Source organism: Myxocyprinus asiaticus, chromosome 13, assembly GCF_019703515.2.
Source record: "Myxocyprinus asiaticus isolate MX2 ecotype Aquarium Trade chromosome 13, UBuf_Myxa_2, whole genome shotgun sequence".
Lineage (NCBI taxonomy): Eukaryota > Metazoa > Chordata > Actinopteri > Cypriniformes > Catostomidae > Myxocyprinus > Myxocyprinus asiaticus.
In genome coordinates, this window is record NC_059356.1 from 41,369,771 (window position 1) to 41,389,531 (window position 19,761).

General features: G+C 37.0%; 1 protein-coding gene across 1 annotated transcript in view; it reads left to right on the forward strand.

Annotated features, from left to right (window-relative positions):
- Nucleotides 1-19,761, forward strand: part of LOC127450987 (uncharacterized) — a 31,450-nt gene that overhangs the window by 185 nt on the left and 11,504 nt on the right. The window contains exons 2-5 of the mRNA XM_051715469.1: nt 3,612-3,655; nt 3,746-3,811; nt 6,600-6,666; nt 7,506-8,645. Of these exons, the coding sequence (XP_051571429.1) occupies nt 3,612-3,655; nt 3,746-3,811; nt 6,600-6,666; nt 7,506-8,645 (1,317 nt within the window). The remainder of the gene's footprint in view (nt 1-3,611; nt 3,656-3,745; nt 3,812-6,599; nt 6,667-7,505; nt 8,646-19,761) is intronic.

A 19,761-nucleotide genomic window follows, 5' to 3' on the forward strand; every position in this document is an offset into this window, starting at 1 on the left:
ACAGAAACACTAAAGTTCAGCCCTGCACACCGAGTGCGATACATGAACTGCACTAGAGCACCACGCTTTCCAATACAATCTGCAAAATTGCTCGTAATGCATATCGCGCTCATTTGCATATGCATTAAGGGCTCCTTTGAGCATACTAATTTGACTAAGATGTTTATTGTGACGATCATGGTACAGTAGCAGTTTGTTTTTGGTAAGTGTCAGCTGGAGCTGGTGCTGTTAGCGGGTTAGCTTTTTTTTGTGTCTGCCCGGAGTGCAAATTTATTGACAAAGGCCGGTGTTTCGCCTGACACCCCATTTACACCGGAGCGTGCGACGCAGCGCTATAAAACTAGAACGCTCCCATTATAATCAGTTATATGTATATTGCATTATAATAAACAAAGATGTTTTATACTTCGCGCGCCTGCAGTATAGACAGCATCGTTGATTTATAATGGGAGCGTTGCGTTCTGTTTCTGTCCCGGCACGACTCGTCGGTCTCATGCAAGTAATCTCTTGGTATCTCTTGGGTGTGGGAAAAAGCTACAGATCGATTTTCCTTTTGTTTTTGTTTTTAGTAGATGGGAAAAAGATGTGTTCGTTACATTCATTAATAATAGCAGTAATAATAATAATACATTAGTATAGTATCATAATCATATAATATAATAATACATTAGTATAGTATCATAATCATATAATAATATAACTATATTGATTAAGTATACTTTATACATTTTTTGAGGCTGGTGCAATGGGAAATATTGTTTGTCAAAACAACAGTGTCTCTCAAAACATCAAAACCATAAAAACACTTGTTAAAGTTGTTTGTTGGCTGTTACATTGGGAATGCACGGAATTTGAATAAGTTCTAAAAATCAAAATTGTCACATCATTTACTCACTCTTAGGCCATCCCAGATGTGTATGACTGACTTAATTCTGCTGAACACAAACAGAGACTATTTAGCAGAGATGGGTCACTTCTGTTAAAATGAAAGGGAGAAATTGGAACGCCCAACGATCAACGGATGTAGAAAGGAAGTTCCGCCTTACAAGTAAAAGAGCCAATCACATTTTAGTCACAGACATCACCTTACGCTAGTTCGCTAGTTCGAATCCCAGGGCGTGCTGAGTGACTCGAGCCAGGTCACCTAAGCAACCAAATTGGCCCGGTTGCTGGGGAGGGTAGAGTCACATGGGGTAACCTCCTCGTGGTCGCTATAATGTGGTTCGTTCTCGATGGGGTGCGTGGTGAGTTGAGCGTAGTTGCCACGGTGGATGGCGTGAAGCCTCCACATGCGCTATGTCTCCGTGGCAACACGTTCAACAAGCCACGTGATAAGATGCACGGGTTGACGGCCTCAGACACGGAGGCAACTGGGATTCGTCCTCCGCCACCCGGACTGAGGCGAATCACTACACGACCACGAGGACTTAAAAGCACATTGGGAATTGGGCATTCCAAATTGGGAGAAAAAAAAAAGAATAGTATCTCAGCTCGGTTGGTCCATTCAATGCAAGTGAATGGTGACCAGAACTCTGAAGGTCCAAAAAAGCACATAAAGACAGCATAAAAGTAATCCATATGACTCAAGTGGTTAAATCCATGTCTGCAGAAGCAATATGATAGGTGTGGGTGAGAAACAGATCAATATTTAAGGCCTTTTTTACTGTAAATCTCCACATTCACTTCAATATTCTTCTTTTTTTTTTTTTTTTTGGACGATTCACATTCTTTGTGCATATTGCCACCTAATGGCAGGGAGGAGAATTTATAATAATAAAGAACTCCAATATTGATCTGTTTCTAACCCACAAATATTATTTTGCTTCAGAAGTCATGAAATTAATCTCAGGAGTCATTTGAATTACTTTTATGCTGCCTTTATGTGCTTTTTGGAGCTTCGAAGTTCTGGGCTCCATTCACTTGCATTAAATGGACCAACAGAGCTGAGATATTATTCTAAAAATCTTTGTGCTCTGCTGAAGTAAGAAAGTCATACACATCTGGGATGACATGAGAGTGAGTAAATGATCAGAGAATTATCATTTTGGTGACCTATCCCTTTAATGAAAGTAGGGCTAAAACGATTAGTCGACGTTATCGACAATGTTGACAATAAACAATTGTCGATAAAAGTTTCCGTTGTCGAATAGTCGTTTGATCTCATTTAATGTAACATGAGATCAGATATGCAAACTAATGATGACGCAGGAGAGCAGCACTTCAGCTCACGCTTGATTGAGGAGAGGAAGAAAGAACAACTCACAGTCCAGATCACTCCAAACTTTCCAAACAGATTAAGGTGATGTAGATTGCAAAGTATGAGGGAATTATAATACAGAAATACAAAATAAGTAAAAATAGAAGCAGTGTCGTCTTGACGTGAAATAAAGTGGAGCCGCACCTGGCCTTCCGCTTGAGGAAAACTTGCCTGTCAGAGCATCTAAAAAGGAAACACCCCATCGTTATATCTTTAATGCATCCTTTATTAAAGTTCAAATAATAAGGAAGTGGGTTGTATAAATAAGCACAAACTCCGAAACTGGCATTTCTCTGTGCGGTCAGAGGTACTTAAATGAGTCGTGTGAAAAACAGTGCGAGGCGCCCGATTACTGCAGCTAGATTATAACATGATGGCTCGTAACGTAGTGAATCATAATATATGTGTCATGGTGTTTATCTTATTGTGAAGAAAATTGTCGATTCAAGCTCTATCAAGAAGAGGGAGTTTGTTTTTTGTGAGTTAAAGATTAATCGATGTGACCAAAAAGGTGAGAGAATGTAGTCTTAGCCCATTATACAATACAAAAAAAATATAAAAAATAATTGGTTTTAGATTTGTCTTTTTTGTTTTGTTTTCCAATATAAGTATCTAAAACTGCTTACGTACATTTACTTTAGGAGCTATACTGCAGAAGAAAAAATTGTTATCGGAGAATGTTGAATATAATATTTAATATTTAAATATTTTAAAATATCTAAACATCCTTAAAACAAGATACATTTACCTGAGAAGCAACATATAAGATATTTAGACTTGTTTTCAGAGAATGTATCTTGAATATGAGTATATTTTGTCTTTACTGCACTGGCAGAAGTAAAAAAAAATTCCCCTTGAATACAAAATACACTTATATTTAAGATATATTCTGTAAAAACAAGTCTAAATATCTTATGTTGCTTCTCAAGTAAATGTATCTTGTTTTAAGGATTTTTAGATCATTTTAAATGGAAAAAAAGACAAAAACACTTGATAACAATAGGATTTTTTGCAGTGAATTTTTTGCTGAATTAAATTTAATAAAAAGTTGTTTTTTTTTCCTTTAGTTCAGAGAATGTCATTTAAGGGTATTTTTAAAAGAGAATTTTGTCCTCTTTATTGTTAGCAAGAATGTTTAATACAACCTTTTAAGTCGTGGCATAAGCTGAATATTCGGTTAAGAGCTAATGATTAATCGTTGTAATAATCGCCCAAATAGTCGAATAATCGCTCTAATAATCGTTAGATTAGTCGATTATCAAAATAATCATAAGTTGCAGCCTTAAATGAAAGGTGTCTGTCCTCTCACAGAGATAAACGTAAGTTTTTGGAATTGGTTTTGACTCTTCCACAGGGACGAATGGAGTACCTGGTGAAATGGAAAGGATGGGCGATAAAGTGAGTGAAGTACTTGTATATCAACTTTGTTAAAATTATGTTTCTGTATAATAGTGGGCTGTAAATGATATGTGAATGTATTTTTTGTAGGTACAGCACATGGGAGCCTGAGGAGAATATCCTTGATGAACGACTCGTTGCAGCGTTTGAACAAAAGTGAGTTTTGTTGCTGCTTTGTACAGCCCCAATTCCGAAAAAGTTGGGACAGGATGGAAAATGATAATAAAAACAAAAAGGAGTGATTTGTTAATTCTGTTCACCCTGTGCTATGTTGAAAGCACTACAACAACACATTATAAGTTCCGCCCTTCTTGGTTACGGTCGCTTGCTCTGACAAGCTCTGCAGAACTTCCCATAGGAATGAATGGGAGATTGCCGTGAACGGTGCAGTTTTTGCCCTAATATTCTCATAAACGGAATTGATAATATTCTTGCGTGGGCTGGAATGAAGAGTGACACTGTAAGGCATATTTATCTGTCTTTTTATTAAAAAAAAATGTGTTAAATTACACTCTGATTGAAAACTGTGGAGACGGCAAATCAGAATAAAGGCAAACAATTTTCAGTCACTTTAAAAGAGAAAAGCATCATTTGATAGTGATTACAAACCTCATAACATTAGTGTAAGTGAAAAGAACTGCTTATAACATCTCATAACACACTCACTATGATGCTGTAAACTCTTTGTTTACTATTGCCTTTACTAAGACCTGAATCAGTACATACATTTATTAACATTCAGTTATTAGCTTTAATTTACCTGGGAGGAAATGTAGGTCATCACTGATGTTGTATATGTTTTTTTGGGAATGAGGGCAAACACAGTTTAATCCATAGCATGCTTTTCGTGAGATTTATTTAAAGATTTTTAAAAGAAACAAAAAACACTGCATGTCTCCTCTGTAGGTATCTTGTGTCACTATTACAAGTGACCTGGCAACAAAGTGTTTTCGATATAGTCCCACTTAAAACTACCCAAACACATGACTTCCGTAGGCTCTCATTGTAAAAAGGCAAACGCTTGTCAGAGAAATGGCAGTGGGGCAACAGTTCCTAAAAGAGGATTGGTCAGAAACGCTTTTAAGGCAGGGCTTAGCGAAGGGTCAGTTTTCCCCCATTCATCCATTATGCAGGTCTTCAGCTGTGCAATTGTACGGAGCCTTCCTTGCTGTATTGTGCACTTCATAATGCGCCACATTCTCAGTTAGAGACAGGTCAGGACTGCAGGCAGGCCAGTCTAGCACCCGTGCTCCCTGTTTACGCAGCCATGCACTTGTAATCTGGGCAGTATGTGGTTTGGCGTTGTCCTGCTGGAAAATGCAGGGACGTCCCTGGAAAAGATGCCAACTGGATGCCAGCAAACAGTATGTTGCTCCAAAATTTGTACAAACCTTTCTGCATTAATGGTGCCCTCACAGATGTGCAAGTTACCCTTCTACATTAATGGTGCCCTCACAGATGTGCAAGTTACCCATGCCATGGGCACTAACACACTCCCATACCATCACTGGCTTTTGAATCTGACGCTGATATCGGCTCTGACAGTCATTTTCCTCTTTGGACTGGAGAACACGTTGGAAAAAATATGGAATGTTTAATAGTGTGGACTCGTCGGACCCCAAAACACGATTCCACTGTTCTACTTTTCATCCCAGATGTGACCAAGCCCAGAAGTTGGTGGCGCTTCTGGACAGTGTTGATATATGGCTCCTGCTTTGCATTGTACATTTTTAACTTGCATCTGTGGATGTAGCGGTGAATGGTGTTGACTGACAAAGTTTTCCCGAAGTATTCCCGAGCCCATGTCTTGATATCCATTACAGACGCATGACGGTTTTTGAGACAGTGACGTCTGAGGGATCGTAGATCATGCGCATTCAGAAGTGGTTTTCCAGCACATAGCCACATACTGCCCGGATTATAGTGCATGGCTGCATAAGCAGAGAGTGCAGGTGTTAGATTGGCTTGCCTGCAGTCCTGACCATCTCCAATTGAGAATGTGTGGCAGATTATTTAGTACAAAATACGTCAACAAAGGCCCAGTGCAATTGCGCAACTGAAGACCTGCATAATGGATGAATGGGGGAAAATTCCACTTGCTAAACTTCACATACTTGAGTCTTAAGTGCTCAAATGCTTAATAAGTGTAATTAGAAGAAATGATGATGTTATACAGTGGTAAACACTTGACTGTCCCAACATTATTGGAGCATGTTGCAATCATCTGATTTGAAATTAGGGTATATTTAAAAAAAAAAACAAAAAAAACAGTTAAACAGTTATTCACAAGATAAAACATCAAATAACGTGTTGTTGTAGTGCTTTCAATATAGCACTGGGTATATAGAATTTACAAATCACTCTTTTTTTGTTTTCATTAGCAATTTCTATACTGTCTGAAATTTTTCGGAATCGGGGTTGTAATTCATTAAATAAGATGAATTGTGACAATGTTATTCACATGAATGTGTTTTTAAACTTTCATACTTGCCGTTTCAAATTCTGTAACATTTTACTAAATGGTTTAAACAGTTCTCCCTTTTGACCGAAATTCTCCTGTTTCAGAGCAAAGAGCAAAAGGAAATGTTATATTTCCATGTAAACATGTTGCCTTGATTGAAGTTTTTGCAATGCTGGCTATGGGATCTAATGAATGTTAATTACTGTTGTGACTGTTGATGCATCTTTTTGAAGTGGTCTCCCTGAGTCAGCACGATTGGCTCTTTCTTACATACACAGGAAGCAGTCAAACAGACATCTTAAGTCACATCACATGAAAATTCGAGTCAGATGTACGAAGTAATACTTTTGTAGTCATGGTTTGTGCTCAGAGGAAGTTTGTTGTTCATAAAGCTAAAGCTGAAACTGACACAAGCGCTCAGTATGTATGTGCAAACACTGACATAATCAGAAACCCCTTTGATCAACTCATGTTTTTGCTCAGAGAGCGAGAGCAAGAGATGTATGGACCTAAAAAGAGGGGCCCGAAACCTAAAACGCTGCTTCTGAAGGTATGTCATCAATTCACAGTACTTTATGCCTCATCTACTGACAGAAAAATGAATTTGTTGTTGGTGTGCAAAGTCATTTTCATGCAGCTGCTATCAGTATCTCAAATTATACAGTGATTTCAGGGAGTCAACTTGTTTAAAGGAAATGTTGTATCTAGGTAGTTTTCGGGGGGCAATCTGTTGCCAAAACGCTTCTAGAAGCTGTGCATAGTTGCGTTGCAAAATGTGTCTGACCGCAATTATTAACATAGTGAAAGTACACGATGCATGCTTATCGTTGCCACAAGGGGCACTCGCTTCTATGGTGAGTTTTCTCATTAAAGTCAACAACTGTATTGGCGGAACATCAGTTTGATTAGAATATTGCTAAGCAATTAATTTAAAGTCAGTGTATTTATAGCAACTTACCAGAATAATAACACATCCTGTTTAATGGCACGGATGTTTGAAGGTAACACTATCACCCCCTTGAGCACTGAGGTTTGTTCCCGCCACGGTAAAGCAAGAACGTACATTAAGCATGTTTAACCGGGCCGCGTGTTGCGCGTGCTTGGTCAACGCATTGCCATCGGTTTATGCGATTTTCCGTAAAGTATATTGCAGCTGGAACACTCTTAACGTGTATGGTTTCAAAAATTTTGTTTAAAAACACTGTTAAAAGAATATAAAAACCAATGTATACTTTTACATTTTGACTTTGGGAACCCTCCTGTAATTGACAACCCTTGAATGCCATGTTTTACAAGTTTTCTTTTATAGATTTTTTTTTTGTTTTCTTTGAATTATGTTTTTGTAACACTTGAGAGAAGTGACACTTTTTTCCTGGTATTTCTGTTTAGTCAAGAGCACAGGCTGCAGAAACCTCCCCACGAGTCCAGGAGTTCAAGCACAGTCGTCCACAGCAGCATTCCAAACTTCCTCCTCCCTCGGCCACACCATCCTACACCCCCACTGCCTCCTCCAATGCCAAGTTGCAGTCCGGGGCTGCTCAGCCCAAATTAAAGAAAGACATTCACCGTTGCCATCGTATGGCACGCCGCCCCTTACCCCGTCCCCCCGACTCTGCACAAACGTTCGGTTCCTCCAATCCTTTCTCATCCCGGCCAACAGTCAGTCCATTCTCAGAAACAGTCCGTATTCTGAACCGCAAAGTGAAACCCCGAGAGGTGAAGAAGGGTCGGGTCATTCTGAACTTAAAAGTGGTCGACAAGGCTGGGAATGGTGGAGTCCCCAATAGTAAAAGGACAAACATGCAAAGCTTCACCCAGCAATCCCACTTTGGGCGCCAGAAAATTCCATCTCGGAATAGAGTAATTGGAAAGAATAGGAGGTTTGGAGAAGGTTCGTACAGAGGAATCCAGCCCCCCATTAGTGGTTCTGGATTCCCTGCATTTGGAAAACTGTTTGACTCTGCAAGCAATTCTGAGAGCCAGACTCAAAGTGTAGAGAATCATGGTAATGCAATCAGCAACGGTCTCTCTTCGTCATCGACTTTCCCACCACAAATCCAACCCAAGAATTCCTCATTGATGCCCCAGGCCTCACCAACAACTGCCCCAGATCAGGCCATCCACAAACTCAGCCCTCAACCTGTGGCCTCAAAAAACAGCTCAGCTCCATCCGTTCTTCCATCCTCTCCCATGTTTTCCTCTTCATCCTCTGCATCATCATCATCAGAGGAGAATGAGCACATCCTTGACCTTTCCGTACCTCATGAAATGGACAGGCGAGTGCGGCGTCGCCATCCCTTCTCTGGTCGTCGGCCACTAAAAGTCCCTGAGGTGCCCGTATCGGAAGAGCCATCAGAGGAAGAGAAGGATTTGGATTGGCATCCTGACATGACATCCCGATGTGCCAACGTGGTCGTCACAGACATTACGGCTAACCTCTTCACCGTAACGATCAAAGAATTCTGTCATCCACCCTCCGCAACCTCTCCACCCTGCAACCCCAAAAGTATATCATCACAAAACAACACATAACAGCCAAAGCACCATCCAAACAAAACATGAATGCAAGCACCACAGATATGGCCTTCTCCAGCCTTCAAAAGGGATATGATGCTTATGCCACTCTTTAAGATATGTGGCCAAGCAGTACTCCCTACAACACTGTGCCATGACTTTTATTACCACAAAAGAATGAAAGTATGTCTCTAAGTATCATTTTTCTGCTCTAAACACATGGTCTTTTTTTTCTAAGCATGGATTTACTCACATATGGCTTCCATGCACACGTGCCAAGCATTCTCTTGTATATATTCCATATATAAAAGTATAGTTTGAATCTGCACACTGACTTTCATCTTTGCAATGTAATGCCCCTGTCACAAGGCTTTGAGCATACAAAATTATTTCGGACATCGCAGTGGACCAGGATATGATGTCATGTGCGAGGGTTTCTGGTTTTAATAAATAGTAAATCACAAATAAAAAAATAATATTATTTTCAGAATGTTAGAATATACAGTCTACTCACTTTCCAGCAACAATAAAAATACGCAGCTTTGAAATATTTATATTTTGAATTGAGCCAAGAGGTCAGTCTGTGACATTTCAATCTTACATAGGTCACATGACTTCTATTCATCCAGATTCGCAGTTCAGGGTTCACCAAACTTGAACTTCCATCCGCAGCATAGTGTGAAATTTCTTCGCATGAACTTGCGTTTCCGGTCTTCTGATTTGGATGCGTTTCAATGGGAGTGAATGGAGCATGAAGTGTAGTGTGACCTCCCCTTAATTCTCCATCATTGCTACGAGTGAATGTGTTACATATAACATCAATAACATTGAATTGTGCTCGAATCAGCAGCCAGGATCTCAATTTTGAGAACTTTTTAATTATATGGATGCTGTTTATTTTCAGGGTCCATAATTAACAGTCGGTTAGCTCCAACTGCAAGTAAAAGTTGGTTTTGGCCAGTAAATAAAACAAAGATACCAGTGTGCAGTAATTTGTTTTGAAAGTGCAACAAAATTGTTAAAATTGCAATGTAAGATTGAACGCTTTCAAATGTATGCATACAATGATTATGCTTAATAACTCGTGAACGTGTGTGGTCATGTAAACACCTTAAACGGCTTTCCTTTATTGGGGTAAGGTCATAAACGGTTTAAGCGTAAACCGATTGGCACAGGTAGATTTTTCCCATTACTCCGATTTTGCGTTGCATTTAAACACCTTTACCGGCGCTCTTAACGGCTTATCCAGTGTGCGCAAATGTTTAGTGCATGCTTGTTGACGTTCTGACATCAAAAGCAGATAATATCCCAATGATTTTAAATGTCATGTAAACAGTTTTCTTGAGTTGGCAGAATGTTTGAATAAATAGATTTTTGGTAGTTTTCAGTGTATTGGTGTGCATGTAAACATACAACAACATAAGGACCATTACATGCACAATCTTAAACCAATTTGGTTTAATAAGCCGACAACGTGTGTGATCATGTCAATGCCTTAAATGGCTTTCTTTAATCGGGGTAAAGTCATAAACAGTTTAAGCAAAAAAATACACACACACATATATATATATATATATATATATATATATATATATATATATATATATATATAGATAGATAGATAGATAGATAGATATAGATATATAGATATATAGGTATCTTTTAGCCCATTACTTCGATTTCGCATTGCATTTAAACATCTTTACCTGTGTTCATACTGGCGTAATCCAATGTGCATAAGTGTTATGGTGATGCCTGTACACATAAGTATCGTGTAAATGCAGTTTTCTTGTGTTATTGAATTTTTTTAATAAGCTGATTTTTGGTAGCTATCAGCATATTGGTTTGTATGTAAACACAGTCAATGACAATTAAATTCTTAATTCAGTTTAGATATTTAATTGAAGAAAAGCTAGGGACAACAAAACAGCTTATACAGTATATACAGAAGTTACCAGGGATTAAAAATTTAATGTTTTTCATTTTGGGTTGTTCTGAGCAAAAACGTTTTTTTTATTGTTTATTATTGTTTCGGTTCAGAAATTCCCCAACCTACTTTCCAAAAGGTTACCGGTTAGAACAAAATAAAAGAACGGTTAATAACGTTCTTTTAAAAATGACAGTACTCTGCGCTAAGGGCTGGGTGAAATACTAGATCTGAAATGCCAGATCTTGCAAGAGAAACAAGCAACATGGTCTGGAAAAACAGATATGCTTCTTAGTCAAAACCAGCAGCATCAAATCTGGATTAATGCATCATATCTAACAATAATTCAGTGAAGACTTGGAAACAACTGAGAAATAGACTTTTTACCTCTAATAATGTTTTCCTTGTATCTGGATTAGACGTGCATGTACAGTATATGTAGTAATTATACATAGTTATTAAAAAGGTCTTCATTCACAGAATGCAACATCCACAACGGGCAATTAGGCAAAGAAATGTGTGACGCAGCAGTTTCCTTCAGGATCAAAGCACGTTTACATTTTTGGAGTTAAAAAGAAACAAAAAGATCATGTTTTTATTTATTTTTTTATGATCAGTTGTAACTTCCAGCTCCATGAATCTGTGCCAGTAAGATATGAGTTCCTTCTATGCTTTTTCAGGAAGATTTTTCCTTTGAATTAGTTTGAAATCTTAAAAAGGGAAGAATACTTTGTATTAAAATCAATATGTTACGTGATCATCTTGTTCAGAAAATGTAGCTGTTATTTAAGGATTTAAGTATTCATATTAAAGGGATAGTTTGCCAAAATAATTAACTGTCATCATTCACTCATTCTCATGTTGTTGAAAATCCCTGAAAAATTATGGATGCTTTTCCATACAATGAAGTGAATGGTGGCTGAGGCTAAAATTTAGCCTGACAGCCCCTTTTGTGCTCCACGGAAGAAAGTCAAATGGGTTTGGAATGACATGAGTGTGAGTAAATAAGAACAGAATTTTCATTTTGGGGTGAATTATCCCTTTAAAGTCTTTTTAGTTGTTTTGTTTTTCCATGAGTGAAGTATTATTTTTTGTAAGGACACAGTTGTTCAATTTAACACTCTTTTGTCTCTAACTAAAGTGCTCTCCTTAATAGCGACCTAACTTTCTTGTACATTCAAAGCTTTTAGATCAAACAAAGTCAATGAGTTTGAACGAGAGCTTCACTATTCCAGGAATGTCTTGTACCTTCCTGTGTGTCTTTGTCAGCAGAGATACATAAATTCCAGCAGAGAGTTCACAACTTTGAATCAAGAGGAAGAGTATTTGCTGAGACTTTGTCAAAGAGACTTCTGGGAAAAGCTAGCTTTTGATTTTAATTGTTATGTGTTTGGAATGGTCTCTACCCTTCGGTTAGGCTTTAATGAAAACTGAAGTTTAAACCCCATGAGTCTTGATGCATGCCTGTGTCTGTTTTTTTAATGAGAACAGATACTGGCCTGATGAATAGGATGATGATGTCATTGATATGGAAACTTTTACTGCGGCCAAACACAATATTTAGGGCTATTGTAGGGTCATAAAATAAGCTCACGTTTTCACTCACAGTGCAGTTTCCCTTATGTGCTTGGAGTGCTTTACATCCCAACAAGCCTTTATAAACCTTATTTAAACCGTATTTTAATGTTAAGGTTTGAGTGATGATAAGTCACTGAAAGCACATCTCAAGTGTTGCAATTTCAACTTGTAATTCTTCAACATTGAATGTCATTATTGTTAAGTTGATGTACTTAAACAGTGTTTATTCTGTCTGTTTTTGTAAATAATTCTGAACTTTTTGCTTGAAATACCTTTTAAAAATGTAAAAAAAAAAAAATGATTTAAATATTTTATGTCAGCCCATTTTGAATGTATGACCTTTTGCTTTTGCTCTTATTGTTAATTTGTTTTTTTATGTTCTTTTGTTGTTGTTGTTGTCTTTTGTTCTTTGTTTAGCTTCTTTTTCTTTTTTTTAGTTTCCTTTATGTTTGTTTTGTTTTTTGATTTTGTTTTGTGTTTTATTTTATTTTTTTGTTTTTTCTTTTTGTGTATTGTTTTGCTTGTTTTGTTTCTTTTTTGTGTTTTGTTTCTTTCAATTATGTGTAATTTGTTTGTTTTGGTTTAGTTTAGTTTGTTTGTTTCTTGTGTTTGTTTGTTTGTTTTCTTTTTTTCTTTTGTGTTTGTTTTTGTTTTTAAATATCCATCTATGCCATCTGAAAGAACAGGTGCCCAGTCCTGTGTGTCGCAGGTGTGTCGCATGAACCAACATTGTTGGTCTTAAATCCCTGGTATTTTCAGCAAACTTTATTGAATCTTCTGAGCCCTCTGGCAGACCCTGTAATCCCAGTTAACCAGCACGCCAAGACTCGGGGAGATAAGAATCAAGATTTCCTTTCAAAATCCCCATCAGGAGATTCTCATTCTGTTTATCCCACTGAATCCTAACTCTCTTTATTCCTCCACATCTGCTCACAATTTAGCTCAAACCTCCAAGATCAGGAAGTTTTAAGGACACATTCTCTTGTTGGCCTGCAAAAATACCGGTAATTGATTTCTTTTGCAATGGAGGTTCAGTAAGTCTATTTTTAATGTGTTGTAGATTTTCAGTTGCAAATGTGAGGAATTGCTGGTCTGATGAAGAGTCGGGTGGCTCGAAATGTCACCAAGGTGGGATTACACTAAATGTTCTATTTTTGTGGTGTGCCGACTTGTTTCTTTTGAAGCTGTTTCCCCCTTTTTTTGGTCGAGCGCCTACGCTGAGCTTTTTTGCCATTGGATGTGTGTGCTTTTGCTTACTGTTTTGCAAATGTGAGGAACTGTAAATTCCTCAGCACTAAGATTGCATGTTTTACTCATGATTGTCTTATTTAAAAAGGTTAAACGTAAATGCACACTTGCCTTCGTGCAAAGGAACAGGTTTTGAACATGTAATTATTTTCAAAAGGACCATGTGCAGCTCTTTATTTTGTGATATTCATTGGAGTGAAGTTTGAATATATGAAATGGAAAGTCTGCAGCTCTGGTCTCATGCACTACTATTTGATTAAAAAAAAAAAAAAAAAACTGTTTAGCTGTTCTTATTCTTATGTACTTTTGGCCTCTTGTGCAACCAGACCTGTACAGTCAGCTGAGAACATTGGTTCAGCACACAGAACATGCGAAAAATAGAGCCCTTAACCTGTGCCCCGCTGCAGGGATTTGGTCTGGAGATCTGTTCCACACTGCTGCACTGTGTTCATGTCTGGAGCGTAACTTCTGTTCTCTCAACTCAGACTGAACCATCCTATGTAGTTTTGGCATTGATCTGGCTTCAGAAGTGATCCACCTCACCTTACCTTATTTCATGTTTGAAATGTAAATAATATGAATACTTTATTTTTAAAATATGTGTGAAAGTTCTTGTTTTTCCCACCTCTTTGTTCTTTTGAAATGCACTCTTTGTTAGCCAGTGACAAATCCATTATTGATTTATGCATTCAATGTCCTCTAATTTGAATTGTTCAACTTTTTTTGTTATAAATGTTTTTATATAATAACCGTTTGCTTGATTTTTATTTTTTTTTTTTAAAGTAACAATGTACTGGCCATAGTAAAATTATAATTATTTTTCATTGCTTTGATTATGTATTGTGTACAGATTTGACAAAGTGTTGAAAATCATGGCATTTTTTTGTAATGTCTTGAAGTAGAGTGTAGCCAAGCTCACTGGGCCCGTTTTTATAAATAAATTGCTTTTGTGATTTTTGCAATGTATGTTTGTATGTCGTCTGTAACTTCATAATAAGAGTGCACATTGATAAGACATCATTATCTTTCTCTCTGTGACTGTTTATGATGCACACAGTCCTCTCTTCAAATTCCAGTTGTTGTGTAGTAATATGGGATGTGCATTGAAAACCTCCAAAGCCTCAGCAATCTTACAAAGCTCCTACAGCAGACTACTAAACTGGTTTAGAAACCTTCTATAACAGTCTTTCCTCTGCAGAACACATAAAGGAGATGTTATTGGCAGAATGTTAGCCTCTGTATGTAAAAGAGGTGTAATGAACAATGAACATTTTGCTTAACATCTCATTTTGTGTTCTGTGGAAGAATGCCATTTGGTTTGGAATTAAATGAGGGTGAGAAAAGTATTATAATTTCCCTTTTGGGTGTGAACTATCCCTTTAAGTTAAGCAATTTACAAGGATATTTATGAATAAGATGATGTGGAGAGATTAATTTGAATGGGTAAACCATTTAAAGGGATATTTCACCCAAAATGAAAATTTTCATAATTTACTCACACTCATTTCATCCCACGTGTGTGACTTTCTTCTGCAGAACACAAAGTTTTTTAGAAGAATATCTCAGCTCTGTTGGTCTATTCAGTGCAAGGGAATGGTGGCTAGAACTTTTAAGCTCCAAAAAGCACATTAAGGCAGCATAAAAGTAATCCATACAACTCCAGTTGCTAAATCCATGTCTTCAGAAGTGATATGATAGGTGTGGGTGAGAAAAAGATCAATATTTAAGTCCTTTTTTACTGTGAATCTCTAATTTCACATTCTTTTTTTGTTGTTGATTTATTTGTATTTGCCGATTCACATTCTTCATGCAAATCGCCACCTACTGGGCAGGGAGGAGAAGTTATAATAAAAAAGGACTTAAATATTTATATGTTTCTCACTCACACCTATCATATTTCTTCAGAAGACACGGATTTAACCACTGGAGTCTTATGGATTACTTTTATGCTACCTTAATTTGCTTTTTGGAGCTTCAAAGTTCTGTCCGCCAGAGCTGAGTTATTTTTTTTAAAATATCTTTGTCATACACGTCTGGGATTGCATTAGCGTGAGTAAATGAGGCAATGTGAAAGCAGAGATACTCTAGCAGGGTTTGTTTTTTTTTTTTTTTTTTTTTTTTGTTTGTTTTTTTTTTTTTTAGCATAAGTTTACGAGGAAAACAAACATATGGTGAATTAATTTATTTCTCGGAACAATTATTTGGTATTATTTTGTTATCTATTATTTTCCTTGGTTGAAAAGACATTTTAGTCTACAACAAAGCTTAATCTGTGTGGAAACTGACGCAAGAATCCGCTTTTTTCATTGCACCAAATCCTGTGACGTCCTGGAGGCTGTTTAACTGTCCACTAGAGGGCGCCACCAAAGCACTTGAAAAGGAACAACAACTCTCAGCTCCTCGAGGCGGCAAAGGTTTTTTTTTTACCCCGCCTTTTTACCTTGCTCGAGAACCAGGAAGCTAAACTGTCTTGAAGTCTGCGAAGAAAACACTATTCAGTTTTAGATTTAACTATAGCTGAATTAAGACTTATTGAAATTTGCAAAATGGCAAAACATGGGTATGCTTTGTGTAGAGGAATGTCTCAATTATTTAAGCTTAGCTGTTGAAGGAAATATGTCATTTGACAAAATGACAAATGTGGACACAGAAGGTCATTTTTGATATATAAACAACATCATCCAGAAATGTCAGTGCTGATATGCTGGCCTACTGATTGATGAGGTGATGCTGTGAGATATAGTGTTCTGCAGTGATGTTTTATATCAGTAGGCATCAGGGACCTTGAATGCTACTGCCCCTTTGGCAAAGCTCCAGTTTACGATTCACAAGTTCACAGCCACTGGGTTGGTAATGGTTTAATGAAAAACAAAAAACAAAAAGTTTACTTTATCTATTTGAGTTGAGCTTACATTAATACTTTCTGTGTTAATGTAGCATTGATAAAACTTGGCAAGGACATTTTTTAAGCAAGATGATAATAGGAGGAGATTTGTTCATGTTTTATCTTCATTTATATTGGTATTTAAAAGAGTCTATTATTTTTAGAGTTTTGGGGGTTAGCATTGTGAAGAATTGACAAGTGCAACAGTATCACTGTCTTACACTTGCTCATCTGGCATTACTAATGATTACTAATATAATGTACCAACATTTATTATATAAACCTAAGTAAATTGAGTTTGACAAACCTAATGAAGTGAAGTTAAACCTACAAAATCGACCTATTCTGACTATATTATTTTGGCTCAATGAAACTGACTTAATCTGAAGGAAAGATATTAAATTACTTGTACAAACTTAATATGATTCAAAGTAAGGGTTATGACTTCATTTTTCTGAGTGATTTATGTTAAGGCCTGTATAAATCACTGGTGCAAAGTAGGCTACTACACTGAAATGTCAGTCAATATATAGTAGGCCTATAAAATGCTCATTAAGTCTTATTTTTAAGAATCATATCTATTATATCCTTAATCAGGGCCATGATAGACATTGAGCAGGACACATCCCACCACACAATATTTAGACTAGTGGTCGACCAATGTGTTTTACATTGGTTAATTCTTAAATTATTACACTCAGTCATCCTCAGTGCTGAATATGAGGTTACATTCTTGTTTCACATTGTCTGTCTGTTTTTAGAGGGACATGGTCCATTTTTTAGACTGCTGTCCCAGTTCAGATTTTAATTAAATCAAAAATAGTATTTCCACCCCTTTACAACTCACTGCTCAGCAGATGCTCTCCTCTCTTCTTACTGTACCTCTGCTGCCTATTGCACACATTTGTCAAAATCAGCAGCTGGCAACCACATGGCTCCATTGAACACAATGAATCAAATTGAACCCTGAACATAAGACAGTACTTATGGCCAATAAATCTCAAGGAGAGAATGTTAATAACTCAGCTTACCAAAAACCTGTAGACTTCACAAGTGAAGATTTATGATGATCTTAACTGATGTTTCTAAGTGACCGAACTGGGAAAGACTTATATTATTAGTGGATTGGGTGTCCAGACAATCCATAGTGGTTATGTAACGGTTAACAGTTGGAACAGGATAAATTAATACGCATATAGAAATATCCTGTCCAGTTTGATCCAGTCAAGTGCCTCCAAACTCAATTGATGGGACTTCGTTTTGCAATGATACCCACAAAATTTTAATAAAGGGTGTTTTTAAACCTTTTAAAGCTACTCATTCTAGACAGAATCCATAGATCTGACAGTCTGTCCTTAAACCCACCAAAACTGAACCATGTCTAATCCAAAGAGTTTTGGTATAATAAGCAAAAACAACTAAATTGCTGTCCCCATCCAAGTCTTACAGTAAATAACCTAAAGCTTACAGAGAAACAAAAGCCCTCACATATAAAATGAACATTACGGATTATTTGATATAAATCTACAGTATGTTATTCTGCTGGCTCTGGCGTAGGTCTCATGTATTTTATTTCTCATCCACCTTACGCATGGTGTATATGATGTGTACGTGGAGGTGGATTACACTTGGCACGGTGACCCGTTGACCTGCTGTGATATGATGAGGTCATGCTTATACACTAATCCCTTCTGTGCTCAGGTGATTTCACGCTTCACAGGGGATGGTGTGGGATCACAGGGGATTCAAATATTTTGCACTTTCCTGTCCGGAACGCGCACACAACACAAACGAGGACAGGAAGATGCGTGTAAAGGGGTTGCTTCAATCAACTAATTTACATTTTTAAGGAATTCGAGATTAAAGTTTGAAAATCTGCTATTGACAAGCCTAACATTGTTAGAATTTTCACTATTAAAAAAAACTGATAGCGATTGTATCGTAAAATTGGCAGGATCTTCTTTTTTGTATCTATGTGGCTTTGATGTGGCATTTCATTTAAGCAGAACCAAAGCCTAAAACATAAGTTTAACTAAAACTTTAACAATATTATTGTGTTGCATTGCAAGCACTGGTAGCCTATATTTCCTTCTGTAAATGTGTTTCTAGTTCTAGTCTAATTTGCTTCATGGGGTAACATCAAAAGTAAATTAAAGGAATATTCCGAGTTCAGTAAGCTCAAATGACAGTATTTGTTGCATAATGTTAATTACCACAAAAAAATAATTTTGACTCATCTCTCCTTTTCCTTTAAAAAAAAAAAAAAGCACAAAAATCTGGGTCACATTGAGGCACTTACAATGGAAGTAAATAGGGCCAATTTTTTGAGGGTTTAAAGGCAGAAATGTGAAGCTAATTATTTTATAAAAGCACTTACATTATTTCTTCTGTTAAAACTTGTGTATTAGTTGAGCTGTTAAAATGTTTCGTAGCGGACTACTAAATTACCAGGATTACAGGGTTTATGGCTTTAAGCGTCATGGTAACGAAGTTGAAAGATTGGCTATAAATTTACACAGAAATGGTAAGTGATTTTATCACACTAAAATCATGTTAAACCGCATATTGTTTACGTCTTGTGGCTGTACTATTGAAACAGTATTTTAACGTTTACAGATTGGCCCCCATTCACTTCCATTGTAAGTGCCTCACTGTTTTTTCGTTTTCTTTTTTTTAAGAAAGGGAGGGACAAGTTGAAATTAATTGCTTGTTGAAATCAACATTATTCCACAAAAGCTGTCAATTGAACCTTCAAATGCTGTCACAAACGCTGAACATAAATGCTGTCAACTGAACCCGGACTATTCCTTTAACTGGTTTTATTCAACAATGCTATTTTGCAGGACTATATCAACCTGACTACAGGTTATACTAACAAAAGTCATTTTTAAGGGTTATGTCTGATAGAAATAGTTCAAGGTAACAATTGCATGTTAACACTTTACTTATCATTAGAAAGTCTCACTTTAATTCAATATTGCCGTAGTTCGGATTAGACTTCAATTGGCTACTCGCAGTCACTGTAAAACCTGCAACTGTTTCCTCAAGGAGCTATTTCTAGGCTACTTGATCTAAACCTTAAAATGACTTTTGTTGGTATTTGTAGTCAAGTTGATTCAGACATGTTGATGATATTAATTGGCTTGAATTAATGTAGTTAATTTGGATGTTACCACTTGAAGCACATTTTATTTTAACACTTTTTCATGTGCTGACATCTAACTGGTTTTATTACATTGAACATTTTTATTTAATCTGACTAAAAGTTATTTTTTATGTTAGATCCAGTAGATCCTTGAGGAAACATTTGCAGGTTACCATTATATCAGTGCATGTCCTGCACCTTGCATACCATACATGCTCTCCTAATCAGTGCGGGTGTTCTACAGGCTATATGAAATCTAGCTCACATTGGTCTGACATGCGGATTCTGTTCTCTCCACCTCCCTCGCATGTGTAGCCCACTCCTGATTGTACTACCCCCACCTCCTGCT